The sequence below is a fragment of the Poecilia mexicana genome, unplaced genomic scaffold (assembly GCF_051168715.1).
Source record: "Poecilia mexicana isolate PSO_F unplaced genomic scaffold, ASM5116871v1 scaffold_13, whole genome shotgun sequence".
NCBI lineage: Eukaryota > Metazoa > Chordata > Actinopteri > Cyprinodontiformes > Poeciliidae > Poecilia > Poecilia mexicana.
In genome coordinates, this window is record NW_028263382.1 from 13,858,093 (window position 1) to 13,874,693 (window position 16,601).

A 16,601-nucleotide genomic window follows, 5' to 3' on the forward strand; every position below is an offset into this window, starting at 1 on the left:
AAAAAAACAGCAGTCAAACATATCAAATATCTTTATTAAGTGTGGTTTATACTCTTCAGTGCTCTGCTTTGAGGGCACATGGAGACCCAAGTCAGTTCTGAAATATCAACAAAAGCATTTAAAAATAGTTATTTGCAGATGTACATTAACAACCTTGTTGGAATGGCAAGTATCACAAGTAGCTTCAAGAGAGAATTATGTTACATTTTATGAATTGTGGAGGGGGAAAAAAGAGAAAGGATAAAATGATTCTTGCGCCAGACTAAAGATGATGAGAGAGGTGACTGTTCCGTTATGTGACAGAGGACATAAACTCCTGATAACACGACTAAATCCACTGCTTCCTTCCTGAGACACACGAGCAATCTCAATATCTATTCCTTGAGCTATTTCCGCAAACAGCAAATCTCGGCATCGATCAGTCCTTCAGCATCCCACACATCTGCCAAGGACCCGATAAGTAATGACGGAAAGAGGCTTTTCAGGCTCCAGATTGTACCGTAGATTTGCTAATGATCCTCCATTGTGCTCCATGAGGAGCCTCTTCTGATGCTTCGTGAAATGAGCTAAAAGATCCTTTCACGAGTTCTGAATACAGATTCTCTGCGTGCGTGAAAAGAGCTTAGACACACCAAGAGTCTTTAAGACGTGGAGGATCGTTTTAAGTCTACCTCAGTCAATGCAATGATTAATAATGGATGAAATGACTAATGTGAGGCAGATTAAACTGTAGATCTTAGTTTCTACTTGAAGATGGATCTCTTAGAGTTCTTTCAACTTCACAGCCACAGGTTCACCATTTATAAACTCCACTGACTGTTCTGTGGATGTCTGTGTCTTTATTTATATATATATATATATATATATATATTTTTTTTTTTTTTTTTTTTTTTTTTTTTTGAGTAGCACAGTGATGTCTTTATGAAAAGCTCTGATGAACTTGATGCAATTCCCCTTCAGCATGTGGCAGACAGATAAAAGGGTTCAACAGGTGGAAGTCATCAGTTTCCTTTGAAGGGGAGCTGAAGGACTTTGAAGTGAGGTCTTGTTGATAGGTTATTAATAAATAATATCTTACCTGCAGTATGAAACTCTCTTGCCATACTCATTTAATCTTAATCCTGATTAGTTGCTCTCAGAGGCTGAAGATAATGGCTAGTCAGAGAGGAACAAGGACCAGACTTCTACCATCTCTAAACATCTCCAATTTCCTGAATGTCATGTTTACAAAAATTCACTTCTGTATAAGAATATATAACATATAGCTACAGAATTTTATTTCATCTGTCACCGACTCTGGTCAGATACACTGCAACTACTTGTCTGAATACGTTTCAAACAGGAACATCATTGGGGTTTCTACCCCCATGAACCTTTTAATGATGATCCGATCATCAGTTTCTGTATGAATAACTCCCAAAGCAAACATTATGAAGGTTTAAAAAGGTTTGGCATGCAGCCTTCGCAAAAACAAAACTGGTGTTTTTGAGATCTGAGTATTTCAAGATGTTTCATGTCATGAACTCTTGAACAAACTATTAGCTTTAACCGGGACCATCTGATTTGGATTTATATTAAATGAAGAACCCAGCAGATAAGATACGACCTACTGTAACTTTGAGGGAAAACTTGTCCATTAGTATGCTCAAAGAAGAAGAAGAAAAAAAATAATCTTCTCAATTTTAGACCGCATTAAAATTGGTACCTGCCACCTTACTACAAACAGTGGATACAATAATAAATACATCATGCAAATTAGTTTTAAGACATGTCTCAACCTTGAACTCCCAATATCCACCAATGGGATGAAAAGCATACATATGATCTGCTAGTTTAACATTTTAAAAATAAAAGTAAAAGAACAAACAAACAAACAAAAAAACACTGGAGTGTCAGGATAACTAAATCATAATAACACGAAACACCTAAGCATTCACTGATCAAGTTTCTGCTGTCACTTTATTAACAAAACCATCCCATCCATGTTCACATGAAACAGCTGACAGGATTTGATAACGTGGCTCATCTTTACACCGAGTCTGCATGATGCGCTTTGGAAGTGAGGGAGGAATCGGTTTTAACACGGGAATCAAGATGTCATATGGGCACAGAAAACAGAACCTGCAGAGATTACACATATTCTATTTTACTGCAAATGTAAATATACACTAATGATCCCAAAAATTGGAATACGAATCCACTCCAGCAGAATGTTTCTCATCGTCTTCCACTTACAAATAAGGCAAGCTTTAGTCTAAGATTAGATGATTCCAGCTGCTATTCACAGGAAAGCTGCACTCCTGCATCCACACGTACAAATGGGGGAAAAAAAACAAAACAAAAACAAAACAAAGATTGACTTGTGCAATTCAGTGCAAAGAGACATTTCTGATGCACAAATGTGTGTGAAGAGGGAACAACTGAGGAGGGATGGTGAAAATGAACAGTCGTACGAGCTGAAGAACTGCTCAGAAGGCTTTTAGTGGGTCTTCTTTATTTTTAAGGCCTTTACAGGAATCCAGATGTGACCAGGAACAAGTCAACATCTCAGCAGCTGGGGCTACATTTAGTCTGGACTACTCATCCAGAACCTCAGTGTGCCGTTTGTCAAATTCACCTCCGCCTGTGAGAAAAATTTACATCCTAAACTGAAAAATCATGATCTCTGAAGGTAATCGCACAAGCTTGAGCGCAGACCTGCAACCCGATGCTTATACTGACTTCGCTGGTTACTACAGAAACCAATCATCAACCTCCCAAAAGGTAGAGAGTGGGTTAGCTGCTGCCTAGCAAACGTCTGACAACTACATCACAGACGATCCTCACCCCATCAGGAGGCCATTTTAGTAACTTTCTTCAGATTAAAGTGTAGGAACCGTTACGACTGACATCATCCAAGCCCAACCGGTGATGACTTACTGATGGGAAAAGCTCCTGAGATAGTGACTTAAGGCCAGCTAGTGAAAAAGAAATCAGAAAACGTTTTAAGCATCCACTACACGCAGAAAGGAGAAGAATTTACAGGTGAATATTTCTTTAAAGTAGCCTGGGATTAAGCAGGTAGCAGGAGCTCATATTTACAGCTATGGCAGGTCGGCAATGGTGAACACTAGCGTTACGGTGCAAACATAAAAAAAAAAAAAAAAAGCATTGGATATATTCAGTGTAAACACTAATAGCAATACCATTCCTCCCCCAGGAGAGAACAGAACACACATGCACACACACAAACAAACACACACACACACACATACACATCTTTCATTGTGCTTAGGGTTCAGTTTGAGATCAGAGCAACAGTCTAAATCAGTCAGACTGACAGGTAGCAAAATATGTTACAAGAAGACGAAGAGATGTGGAGGGGCTCACACGCGTTCACCCAGAGCGGGTCTGGCTGGAGCGGCGGACCCCAGGCGCGAAGGCAAGGTGGGCTGTACAGAGGGGTTTCCATGACACTGGGAGAGTGGGGGAGGGCTGGAGCCAGGCGAGGGTACCATGTAGAGGGCTGGGCCAATCAGCGAGGGGAAAAACCTGTTGCTAAGCTACTGCCAATCACCTGTGTCATGTCCCAGATCTGTGGAGATGGACATCATCATTAGCGTCAGGAAAGCATAAAGCAAGACATGATCATTGATTGGATTCATTACTTAGGCAATAATCCCAATTAAACAGAAAAACCATGAATGATAAAACTACACTGCGTGCACAATTATTCAGCAACTGAGCATTTTGGCCTGATTATCACTGTTTGGCATATTTTTCAACTCCAAGCTGGATAAACTTGAATAGTTGATGGATATAAATGTAGCAGCTGATGTGTGTCTGTGTAATGAGGGAGGGTGTGGCCTCAACTTGTTTCAAGATGTGCAGAATTATTATCATTTTATAGATCCAGTCCACATTGGCCTGGAAGTAAAAGAGTAATTATTGATTCTAGTTTTATTTCTTTGGAGTGTTTGCAGGTAAACTGAAGCTCAGTTAACCTAAATATTTTCATTACAAGTTTAATAATGGGTGCCTAAATCCCTAGGCTTAGATGTAGAAGGACAATTTTCTGCAATAACAAAATTTAGAATGTAAAAGTGATCCAAATAGAACTTTTGTTACATTTTAAAGGTAAGTTATTTCTCCTCCATTAGCACATTGAGCAGCGCATATGAGAGGATGATTGACAGCGCTAAGATACTCCTCCTGGCTCTGACTGGTTGTTTTTAACCTGAAGCTGTGCAAGTATCAGGGAGGGGATGGAAGAGCACAGTCTTTTCACAGATGATCTGTCTGTTATTAAACTGTGATGACATAGAGACCATTTTAACAAATATATTAAAAAAAATTTCTTTATAAAAAGTTACGTACTGCACCTTTAAGAAGGTGAGTTCATAATTTAGTATAATTTCCATATTGGTAAAGAGATTACTTAATTCTAACCTGTGTAAACTCTTAAATTCTCATTTCTAAATCTAACTTTCTAAAGCTTGGGATGAGTTTTAGTTTTAGTTTTAGCTTCAGCGTCGGCTCAAAGCCCCTCTGTTCCAAACAGAACCAGCACACGCATGAATCATCTGGTATCAAAGCTCTGTTGTTGACCTTAACAATGCGGTCGCTTCCACAAGTGACCATCAGGCCTCTGGATGGGTCCATGTCCATGTGGGCGATGTTGTGTTTCCCCTCGTGGAACGTGGCCAAAGGTGTTCGGCTGCACACACACACGCGCACACACGCACGCACGCACGCACACGATGACAGCGTTTTTAATCGCGGCCACACAGAATGAAAACACAAACACATTTAGAGAAGGCCTAGGCTTACTCTTCTTCTTTGATGGTGTCGAAGCAGGCGTCGCACACTCGCACCGGGAACTCAAAGCCCATGATCGGGAAGGTGGAGCGTTTAGAGCTGCATTTCCCACACACAGCCTTCCCACACTTCCTGCAGTGGTGCTGCACACAACACACACACACACACACACACACTCAACAAACACATAGGCATCAGCAGGATTTACGACTGCGACTGGAGCCTCCCGTCCCCTGTGTGACACTGTGGTTGGTACCTGTCTGAGTCCCAAGGTCTTTGTGTCCCACATCTGCTTGATGTTCCAGAAGAAAGGCTGCTCACACTTCTGACAGGAGTCACTGTCTAACCACTGAGGTGCCTGCGCAGACACGTGCACAATAAGTCTAAGCATTAAACACAAACAACTAACCATAAGAACATAAAAGGAAAGAAAAAAAAAAAAAAACATTTCCTCAAACCATGAAAACGATAACTGTCAGTGCTGCAACGGTGATGCAAACCTCCTCTCTCTGTGTGTCCATGTTCCACACTGCAATGCCTCCATCGGCTGAGCACGACAGCAGCTGCCTTGTGAACTGGAGATAACGCAGCGCCTGCACACGCTCACTGAGGGAGACGGAGGCTTGGATTATTTTCTACCGCTAATTCACATCATTTCAAGGTTTTAAAGTAGGGCGTACAGCGGCTCGCAAAAATATTGAGTCAGATTTTGTCTTAATACAAACACAAACTTCATATGTGTTTTGGTGGGATGTTATGTGAGAGGCCAAAGCAAAGCAGTGGAAGGTAAAGCATACATAGCTGCAAAAGTAAAATAAATAAAACAGAGATTTACACATAATTGCTCTTCAAGGATAAAAAGGTTGCTTTATAAATAAAGCATGTACTCACTTTCAAGAACTGAAAATCACGGTATACAAATGTTGAAAGCAATGTTATTCTGCTTCTATTTCTGTATTCAACTACTTTGTGTTAGTCAATTTCATAAAATCCCAAGAAAATTGTTGTTTGTGGGTTTCCAAAGAAACAAACATTCTCATATCCCCCACCTTGATGGATGAGTCATCATAAATTATGCGCTTGTAAAAGCATAGACACATCCAATATCCCTACTAGCTGATAGTTGGCAGACAGTGTGATTAATGGATTACTGCTCATTTCACACAAAAACCTGAAACACACATGCTTTATGAAACCTTAAAATGACACATTATGCAAATCAACTCGACGGTTAAAAATAGCCTTGTTTATCATGTGAAGAATTTACTGACATCTAGTGGTAACATTTCAGAATGCAAGGTCATGAACGAAGCGACAGAAAAAGGACAAAAATCCAAACCAATCAAATTCATTTGCAGATAAAAACATGTTTCTGCAGAAATTACTCATCTAACTTTTATCTTTGACCATACTATCTGCAAATCCTGCCACATTCTGTCATCAGTGCTGACAGGCTTTGTTTGATAATGTCTGTAACAGACAGGCAGGCAGGGAGGTGATGAAATATTTATGAGGACTGAGATGTAAAAACTAAAATAAGTCAGTGCCTGGAGACAACAGTTACCGACTCCAAGGGGATTCGCCTTTGAAGAAGATGGTTCGGATATTAGTGTTACAGACTGTAGTCATAAAACTTGATCAAAGAAAAGATGAAATCAGAGAAGTAAAGGTGATTTTTTTTTTACAGTCTTGATCACAGACCAGCATTTCTATGGCCACCCTTTGCAGATCCAAAGAAAATTCAGTCCTAATGAACTTGTGCCGACTACAGAGGAACTTACTGATGTCCCTGCAGGAGAAGTGTCCGTCCTTTGCGGCCCCCGATGTCCCACATGATGATGCTGTGGTCTGAGGCCCCTGAAAAAAGCAGCCGCTGGACAGGGTCCCACCACAAGGTTCCTATACTACCTGCAAAACGTTAACAACTCATGTTAGATGGCTTCAATTGGTTTCCAGAAGCTTATTCAGGAAAAGATTTATGATCTGACCCGCTGGCACCACCCAGTGTCCACTGGGAGAACTGCAAGCAGCTCCAATCAAAGCGAAGGACCGCAAACTTTACAAGTCGGAGCATTTTTGCTCGCAGTCCAGCCAAAAATTAGACATTACTGGTACTTTGCAATTATTTCATGAAAAATATGGAAAAACTGCTAAAATATTAATTTGCTTTTGCCCCTATATTTAACAACATTAGTTGGTTCTTAATTATTTTTAGTCAAAGCAATTGTGGAACGTCCAAAGAGCCACTTTGTGGCTCTGGAGCTGCGGGTTGCAAATTAATAATCGTAGAAAATGATCACTGCTGCAAGCCAAAATCTGGCCATTCATAAATAGTTCATCAGAGATGATCAAGACTCTTGAAGCAGTCATATGATGGGAAGCAGCCTGTGGCTGGTGGTCTGATTTGTATGGCAGGAAGGATCCTGTGATCCAGCTCCTTTTCAAAGCATCACTGCATAGTGCCTTGGGTAATGTTTCGGTGTTAGAGGAAGCTGGGGAAATTGCTTAATATGAGGGGAGTTGAAGTAAGTTGTCAGCTGTACACAATAAAACAAGAAAGCAGTACAAATGTCTTCGAGGTGGAGTTTTTTGGCAGTCTTACCGGTTGTTTCATATTTTTAGTCCATAATCAGTCCCTCCAGGATGTTGCGATGTTTTTATTGTGATTGATGCAACCTAAAATTATGCATTTTGCAGCACCTTTTTCTTTTTCTTTTTTTTTTTTTTAAAGTTGCGGTCAAAGTTGCAAATTTTTTAAGCTTTATTTTTGCTGCACTTTTCCTTCTCTTTTTCTCATCAAGTTCTAATCCCTCCTTACCTGAGAAGACCCTGCATCATCATCCTGCTGCTGGCCTCTGCTCTAATGTCTCCTCCCTGACTCTCTGCTCTTTCTATTGTGACAATAAGGATTAATTTTAAATATGACAAACGCAGCAGTGGGTACAACTTCTCAACAGAAATTAAAGAGGACTGGGTTTAACCCTGGCGTTAACCGAATAGCAAGGAATGTTAAGTAGGCAACAACATTAATATTCTTGTCAACAAGCTCAATATGATACGCTGACATCGATTACCTAATCATCATTTGGGTAACATTATCCGCATGAAACGGCTGAAAGAGGGCACAGATACAGAAACCTGTCGGCTACGCCCATGATTGTGTACACAGTATAAGCAAGTCCTTACAAAACAAAAGCATTCTGATTGGCCGGTAAGCAGAAGATATAGAAAACATTAAGGTGGTTGGCCAGATTTGCTGTAAAGTTGTGATGACTTCTGAAGATTGCAAGTCCTCACAAAGTTAGCGAATGATGACTGAATTTGCATTAATAGCATTAATAGCTGTGATCACAACTTCCTGGAGGGACTGCATAATCAACATTTAACGGGTCAACATGACTAATTTTAACTTCTACAGAAATGAACCACCATGAAAACAATAAAAAAAATTTAAAAAAAAAAAGTTTCAGGGAGACAGGTTTAACCTTTCCATATAGTTTGCCAGCCTCATTTTTCCTAAATATTTGTTGCAGAGTGTCTGTACAGCTTGAGCTCTGATCTCGGCTCATTAAAATAAATCAGCAGCTCTCCAAATTATCAGAGACATCAAAGCACATGTCTGGATCAGAAGGAGGGACGGAGGTTTAACGCTGGGGTAGTTCCATGTCATCGGAGCGCATGGCAACATGAGAGTCCATCTGAGTGAAGAGCGGGCAATATGGCTGTGGTAAGAATCAGCTTTCTGACAATATTAGGCTTTCATCTGGTCACATGAGTCAGGCCTCCGCTTGCTTTTTAACAAGCTCATGTTCGGTCCAAGCCTGGCGCAGAACTCTTGGAAGTGTCGGTTTCACACAGTGAAGCATTCTGGTCACCATTTTTTTTTTTTCCCCCCCATTTGTCACAAGAACCCAGAACAAAATCTCATCTGAGTCATGCGTTTGTTCTTTGTTATGCCCATTTATCTGGATGAGGGACAATTTTCCACAGTGACAACAGTCCCCATCTGAAGAGCTGGAATGGGTCACTGAGCGGCTTGATGAGCATGAGAACAGCACGGTTGCCAGATCGGAGCTGAAAACAAGCTGCTGTGGGAGTTTGCAGAGCAGCACGTCTGATGGTATTTTCCATCATTCCCATCCAAAACGGAATCTGTACTTGAGTGGGTGGGGGTGCTTCTTGTTCCCCATTAAGATTTGGCAGCTCGGTTTAATGTATGCAGACTCCATTCCTAATGGAAGGCTGCAAAAGTTTTGCCAAAGTTGGGTGAGTGGAATAGATTTGTCTTTCTTTCCTCTTGCTGCGGCTTTTCCAACTTTTACACGTCATCCCCACCAACTTCTTGCTTTTCGTTCCTGATCATGGACACACACTGCAGCTGGATTATTAAATTTGCCTTTTTTATATTTAATAAATCAACTAGATTCATAAATCCAACTACATTAGTTGGATTATTGAATCTGTGTCTCACTTCCTTAATCTTTCCAAGCAGCTCAGCTTGGTCTTTAAACAACCTCATTAGGAACGGCCCATTGTTCAGCATTTTCCTTGATTCAAGTCACAACGAGATGCAAAAAAAAAACAACAAAAGCTCTATGCTATGGACCACAAGTCATGAGTAAATGAAAATAAATAATTCAGGGTTTGCTACACAGTTAATTTCTAAATATGAGACTTTCTAGCTTCCACTTTTTGAAAAATTCTCGTAATTTTTAAATACAAGCATTCAATTACAATTCAATGTTTCTACAGAAGCCAAACTTTATGAGCTGATGTGAGTTTTCCAAAGTTGCCCTTGAGGTTTTCAAAAACTACTGACTGTTACTGTATTTCAGCCCCTGAAAAAACACATTTTTTTTCTAAAAAAATGTGTTTTTTTTAGAAACACATTTTTGTATGCATTAAAATAAAACAGGGACAAAGCTTGTGAAACATGTTTTTTTAAATATTAAAAAAGGATTTAAGATTAGAATAAACTGCACCTTTACTGTGATGCATTCCAAACACAAATAATAGAGTATTATAAAGTTGTAAATAACAATAAGAGGCCTACATGTAAATTATTTCAGATGATTAGTCTTTTTTTAAACTCTGGAATGATTATACATGTTCTGCAGTTTTAAGTCACTGATTTCTTTCAGGTTCTGAGAAAACTGTGGCTGGATATTTGCCCAGTCAGAAGAGTTAAATTGAACTGGACCATTACCAGCTACAAAGCACAGAGTTTGGAAATGGAGCTGAGGTCAGACCATTTCACCGCTTTGTCTGCTCTGTCCACTGTGAAACACAGACAGGTCTTCCAGGTTTTGACCTTCAAACTACAAAGCTGAAGTAGTTCGAGATATTTTCTTTTTCTTTTTATTAGTCCTCCCACACCCTGCATACCTCTGTGCAATGTAGCAGTACCGAGAGATGTTCACAAGTCATTTTTTCCAAGTCTAAGTTAACTGAAGTTTTTAAACACTGAAATAAACATTTTCTCATCAGAGCTATTACATCTAGGCTAGGAAGATGTCTTTCAATCTTTGAATATTTGAAAACAATTACATCATTTTACATTTAATTTGAAATCCAGAGACGCAGCAAAAAGCTGATTTGTATTACAATTTTTTAATATATTTAAAAAAAAATCACTATTTCAACTACGGGGGAAGCTGTTACAAAGCCCAATGATTCACCTTTAATAAACCTGTCTTTTTACCTTCGTGGCCCTTCAGAGTCGTGATAGTGGAGTACGTCTGCTTCTCCAATTTCAGCAAAGTGATCTGTCCGGAGTAATCACCGATGAAGGCGTGCTGCGTCTCGTGATCGTATCTGAGCGAGGGAGTCAGGGTCTGAACAAGCTCCACGTTTTATTACGGCTTATGCATCGCACAGAGAGCATGTGACGGAAGGATACTGTAGGCAGGAGGCCCAGGAGGTGAAGTAGTGTCTCCCCAGCATGCTGCCGCTCTGGGTGCACATCCAGCTGACGCTCTTGTCATGGCCTGTGCTCACCACCCACTCGCTCTCCAGGGAGAAGACCATACCCGACACACGGTTCTGGTGGGCTACAGGATAAGAACGAACACCAACACATAAGTACTAAACAGGCAAATGACATTAGAGTTCAATTCAATAAAAAAAAACAAAAAACTGTTTAAATCCCAGAGGGAAAATAAATGTTGTAACTGGTATTACATGATTTTCTTCAAAGAACGGTTATGTGCAGAAAAATCTCCTGTAGCAGTGTTATGTCAAAACTTTGTTTAATTTCAATCAATCAAGAAAACAATCAATTTTAGCTTTAAAACTCCCTTCATGATGGAGGCAGCTCAATGGAAACGCATAATAAAGGGTATTTCTGAACCAGGGTTTGAACCATCCAGGGTCACAGTCTGCAGGTGCAAATACCAGAGTTGTGAAGTAAACTGAAACTGGTGGGATCCTCCCTTTTTCTCCCATCTCTGTAAGAGGGCTGGTGGATAATAAAAGCGATGTACCTTCATCTTTTCTTCACTTCCCTGGGCTAGCCAGGGGAGTCATTGCTATATTCTTTGCTTAATTTCTTAATAAAATAAAAATCTAAATGCATTTTGATTCATTCTTGATTGACTCAGCGTTTCACCTTAGGTAAGACTTATTTATTTCCTTCACAGCAGTCTGTATCGTGTTGCTGTGCTCATGTCTCCTGACTATTTGGTATGTTCATTGTTCTAGATCTTTTCTATTCCCTTCAAGTTGAACCCTGTCTGCCAGACTTACATATTGACCAATACCAAAGTCAGGTAATAATGTAGAACATTTATTAGAACACACCCAGCTGTATATTATGTAACCAGACTCTTCCATCTAAATTTAACTAAGATGGCTCTCTACTACAACGCCTATATTAGCTCTCGCCTTTGCAAAAAGATAAAGATTAATTGGACAGGACTTACATTCACCACATAAAACGGATGCTTTTGCTACACAGCAAACTTTGCTGTGCCAGTTCTTCAAAAACGGTTAAGAAGAAGTGGCCCATATTCTGTTCTCGTTGCTGATAACAGACTATAATGTTTGTTTTCTAGTCCAAGAGAATGGAAAAGAAACAACTCAATTTTTGCTTACGCCTTTTTTAAAACCAAGAGATTTACAGATGCCGTTACTACGAAAGTTTACTTTTATTACAACTCTGCATGCTTAGTTTATTGTAGAAAAAGTTCAATTTCACAAACCGATTAAATAACCCTCATTTCAACCATTTCATATTATTTCAATGTTTTATAGGAATAAAATTTATGTTCAAGAACATGGATATTTAAAATTAAGACCCACATAAATTCTATTAAACAAGCAAGTGAACCCAGTTGAGTCTAAATGTATCATCTTAGAAATTATGATTAAGCACTTTAATCAAACAAATTAAATCCAGATGTACCAACTTAAGTTGAAGTTTCATGAAACCATCAGTTGTTGCCCAGTGCTTGGAAATTGGATTTATCCAGAGGTGAAAACTTCAGAACAATTTGCAGCTAAATATTGAAAGCGTTGTTTTCAAGCCAAAACTCTGCAAATGTGCACTTTTTGAGAGCAAGTGGGAGCTAATGTCAAATTTTTAACTGTAATTACCACAAGGAACATAAAGTGTAACATGCTGTTTATCTTTTTAAACGCACCATTACACTTCATCAGCAAAGCAAAGCAAAGAAGGGAGTTGTCTCTACTTCCTCAAAGTTTCCTAGATTAATAATTAGCTCCTACATCTAGAGGCTGTGAGTTGGTGCTTCTATTACCTGCATGAGTTATTTTTTCAAAGTGGTTGTCCAGATATCCAGCAAAGACACATAGGCAGGACATTTAATCTCCAAACTTGTCTGATTTTAGTCTAAAATCTGTTGGTGGATCTAAAAGAGCCTCTTTTTTTTCCCCACTGAATTAAAATGACAGCTTGTCGATACAAAGCCACCAGATATGTGTTCAAATATCAGTAGGCACAGTCACATCCCGCATCTTATCTAATCTCACTGTGAGTCATGTGGATTTTGCTGCTTGGACTTGTCGGAAGTTGTGACAAGTGGAGAGACATTTACTCTCCAAAGAACAGCCTGACCTTCAGACTGGGATTTCTAAATAAATCAGCTCACAGTGATCTTGAAAAGAAACTGGAATTAATGATGAGAAAGTGTTTGGTTTATAATTTCTTCACAGATTAGGGTAATATTATTCCCCAAATGTCAACAGAAAGCAGCACTTTTACATTCAATTATGTTGTATTACTGGAATTTTACTTGGAGATTTCAATAAGTAAAAACATGTCAGTAACGTCAACCCATTTAACCTTAATGCAAAGAGTACGAGAACGCCTTCAGCGTGGAAAGAGCCACTTCTGTCAGGCAGAGAAAATATGTTTAATCTGGAGAACTTTAAAACGACTTCAAATGACACATTTTAGGGCAGAAGATTCAACCACTTCACACAACAAAGCCATCCCTGAACATCCCTTCTACGTGTTTTCCAGACTTCTGAGAAAAAATAATTCAATTAGTTTTATCTATTTCCAATCTAAAAAAATACAAAAAAACTGTAATTGTGTGGAAACTAAATGAGAACCATCCACCACTCTTGTGTCAGTGAGAATCTTAAAACTTACACAATTTAAGACTCTTAGGTTTACTGGATAAATGTTTTCAAATTAAAGGAGGAATTTCTGATATTTTATGGTACTGAAACTCCAACATGCTGCCACCATAAGTGGTGAAATTAATCTGATATGTAGAATAATCACACAACCGCCAATTTAAATACCCTGGCTTCATTTTGTTTAACTTCTCAATTAGGTTCATTGACATCTTTTTTTTTATTTTCTTCATTAACAATGAGCCTAACTTTCTTTTTTCTGTCCTCACCTGGGTATGTTTTAACGTGGTTCATTTTGTTGAAATCTTCAGAGATGAGAAATTCCTACAAGAACAAGCAACAAGGAATAAAAAACTATCACATCAAATAAACATTGAAACAAAGACTTAAATTTAAAGAGCATTGTCCTCCAATGTCCCAAGTAGAGTTTGAGCTCACTCACCACAACTGCTCCATTGTCCTGACCAATGAAGATGCGTCTGCTGTCATGGTGGTATGACATGCAAGAGCAAGGCGCTGCGGGGATAAAGAAGCAGACATGAGCATCGAGGAGGGAAGTAGCTGCAGCAGCGTTTTGCTTCCACGTGCATTCGTAAGCCTAATCCGTTGTTTCTCTCAATAAAATGAAGGCCGTACTTACAGGAGACCGTGTGGTAGATGCTTGGCCAGTACTGACCACTGTCCCTTTTCAGCCACACTCGGATGGTCCTGAAGGTAAAATGTGCAGAAAGAGATCAGTCTAAACCAATCTGCTGACACCCAAGACAAAACATCCACAGCAAGAATAGAAAAACTTAAGACTGAAACCCCCAGAGTCAATACGTTTTACTGCAATTACAGCAATGAGTCTTTCTGAGAATGCTTAGCTTTGCTAATCTACAGCTGAAAATAGTTCATCCTTCATCTGAAGAATATCTGGGTACATCAGCTTGCTGAGGCATTCTTCTCACAGATTCGCTGTTGGCGTTATGTCTGGACTTTGGCTGGGCCATTCTAACAGATGAGTGCACATTGATCTGAACCGTTCAATTGGACTTCTGGTTGCTTTTTTAGGTCAGTGAATCTCTACCCCAGTTTCAAGTCTCCTGCAACCAGATTTTTTTTTTGTTTTTTTTTATGATTATACTGTAGTTAGGTCCATCCTGACAAGTTTCTCTGCCACTGCTGAAGTATTCCCACAGCATGATGATGCCACTACTCTGTCATAGTGCTGTCTTGTCAACAGAATCTAACACATGAGCTGTAAATCTCTGCAGCTCCTCCAGAGTTACCACTCTCCTCTGATTAATTCTCCAAATAAAGGGACAACCATACACTGAAGTTTGGTTAAAAATTAAACCATGGAGACTAAAAGTCAGTTTTGTTTAAGTGTACAAAAAAATACCACTGCACTTATAGACTGGTGAGCCAATAAAAATCAGAATCCATACGTATTTTCTTTGAAAACGTCTAGCTTCCTCTAAGAGAACAAAAACAACTAAAGTCAGTAAAGTTGTTGTCTTATCTAAAGCAGCAGCAGTCAAAACCAATTTCATCAAGTAACCTGTCACACAGCCGAGCCACGACTTCTCCTTTTCTTTCTTACATCAAGTGGGTTTGATGTGTGTCGGAAATGGTTTCAGTTTTGTTCCACTGACCCTGAAAGGAGGGGGTATTTGCTTCCTTTACTGTTTGTAATAAAGTGTGACAGCTTCTCAGAATAATCCACTGAAAAATGACGTACCTACCCTGGTAAGATTATTTAGGTCGGGTCAAAGCGAGACCAAGGGGTGCGTTTTTTTGTTACCGTGATGCGTTCAGGTGCTGATCAGGAGAGTGTGACGTTCAGGAGGCAGAGTCCACTCTCAATGTGACAATACTGCGCTGTAAATGTTGTGACTATCAACTAGTATTGCAAATATGCAATGTGATGTCTATCAGTTTGTTTACCACAACATAATTTTACTGCACATTTTTATGCAAAACAGTTGGTCCCCAAAGCTCTCTAAATCATAAAAACTAGATCCAGAAGATAGTTTCGAGGGTTTATTTTTACACCCAGCTTCCCAAATGTCACTATCTTTGTCCAAACTGTTTTAAAAGCGACGAACACAAACAGGTTGCTATTTAGCGCTAAAGCTAAACTGAGGATAAGCGTTAGCTCTTTATCCAATTCCCAAACAAAAGCTGTTTCAGTGAGGGTCAATAATGCTGCCTTCTCCGTTTCAGACCCCTCCTTTCACCAAGATATCAATTTAACAACCAGTAAATAGACCTAGCCCGCTAGCTCTTGTTAGCTCGACTCCTCGGACTCACCTGTCCTCGCTGACCGTGATCACTCCATCCTCCTTCGGGATTAAAACGGCCGCGTTAACCGCGTCCGAGTGTCCCTCGATCTTGTTCAGGAGGACTGGTCTAGCGGTCTGGGGCCTCGAATGAATTTCTGCAGCCATGGTTTCACCTACCTAGCAAGCACTATTTTCCTTCAGAGGATTTTTCCTCCTCGCTCGCCAGCAGAGGAGGATCAGCTGACACCCAGAGCCCCTGTCAGGATTACCGTAAAGACTGCTAGAGAGCGCAATCGGGATTATCGTAATTACCCCGAGAAAGTTACAAACAAATTCAAATTGTAGGCAATAAAGATATAGAGCGTAGATTAAATCAGCTAGTTTTTAACCATAGCTGCCAGACTTTCCAGTAAAAGCACTCTAACTCACTGTCTTACCAACATAACATGTTGTGGTCAGTTGTTTTATTTGCTATTTTGTTGTAAATTGTCACATACTCAAGTACCCTGCAAGAGTATTGCACAGACTTCCCTTTCCAACCTCATTTTCAGGGCAGGTTTCATTTGTTGTCTATGTATGTTCACTTACTCATTGTTAATTTTGTAAGATAATATAAGGAAGTCAGTTAATGTTATTAATGTATCCTTTGAAAATGCTAGAATTTGCAGACTATACTTTTTCTCCAATTACATTATTACAAAGAAATACAAAAAAAAAACCTTATGATCTAACTATCAAACCTCTGTCAGTAGATTAATGCTAAATGGATCTATGTTTGAGTACACTGTTTACAAGAAACTGAGCATGGGCAACAAAATATGGTACATTTGAAAGTTTTTTGCCAGAACTACCACTTTGGTTGTTGTCAGACTTTACTAGAATAATTTCTATGTTCAGTGTTTTGCAGGAAAAACTCACTCCTTTAATCTATTCTCA

At 39.5% G+C, this 16,601-nt stretch overlaps 1 protein-coding gene across 1 annotated transcript; it reads right to left on the bottom strand.

The window, feature by feature from the left end:
- Positions 1 to 13: 13 nt before the first annotated feature.
- wdfy1 (WD repeat and FYVE domain containing 1) lies at positions 14 to 15,954 on the bottom strand. Its single transcript, XM_014991756.2, has 12 exons — positions 15,694 to 15,954; positions 14,039 to 14,106; positions 13,841 to 13,914; positions 13,668 to 13,722; positions 10,697 to 10,847; positions 10,499 to 10,611; positions 6,579 to 6,705; positions 5,298 to 5,403; positions 5,054 to 5,155; positions 4,810 to 4,940; positions 4,588 to 4,696; positions 14 to 3,574 (listed from the first exon to the last, which is right to left on the bottom strand). Exons 1-12 carry the CDS (start codon positions 15,828 to 15,830, stop codon positions 3,515 to 3,517), a joined length of 1,233 nt encoding a protein of 410 aa, XP_014847242.2. The 5' UTR covers positions 15,831 to 15,954; the 3' UTR covers positions 14 to 3,514.
- Positions 15,955 to 16,601: the final 647 nt, after the last annotated feature.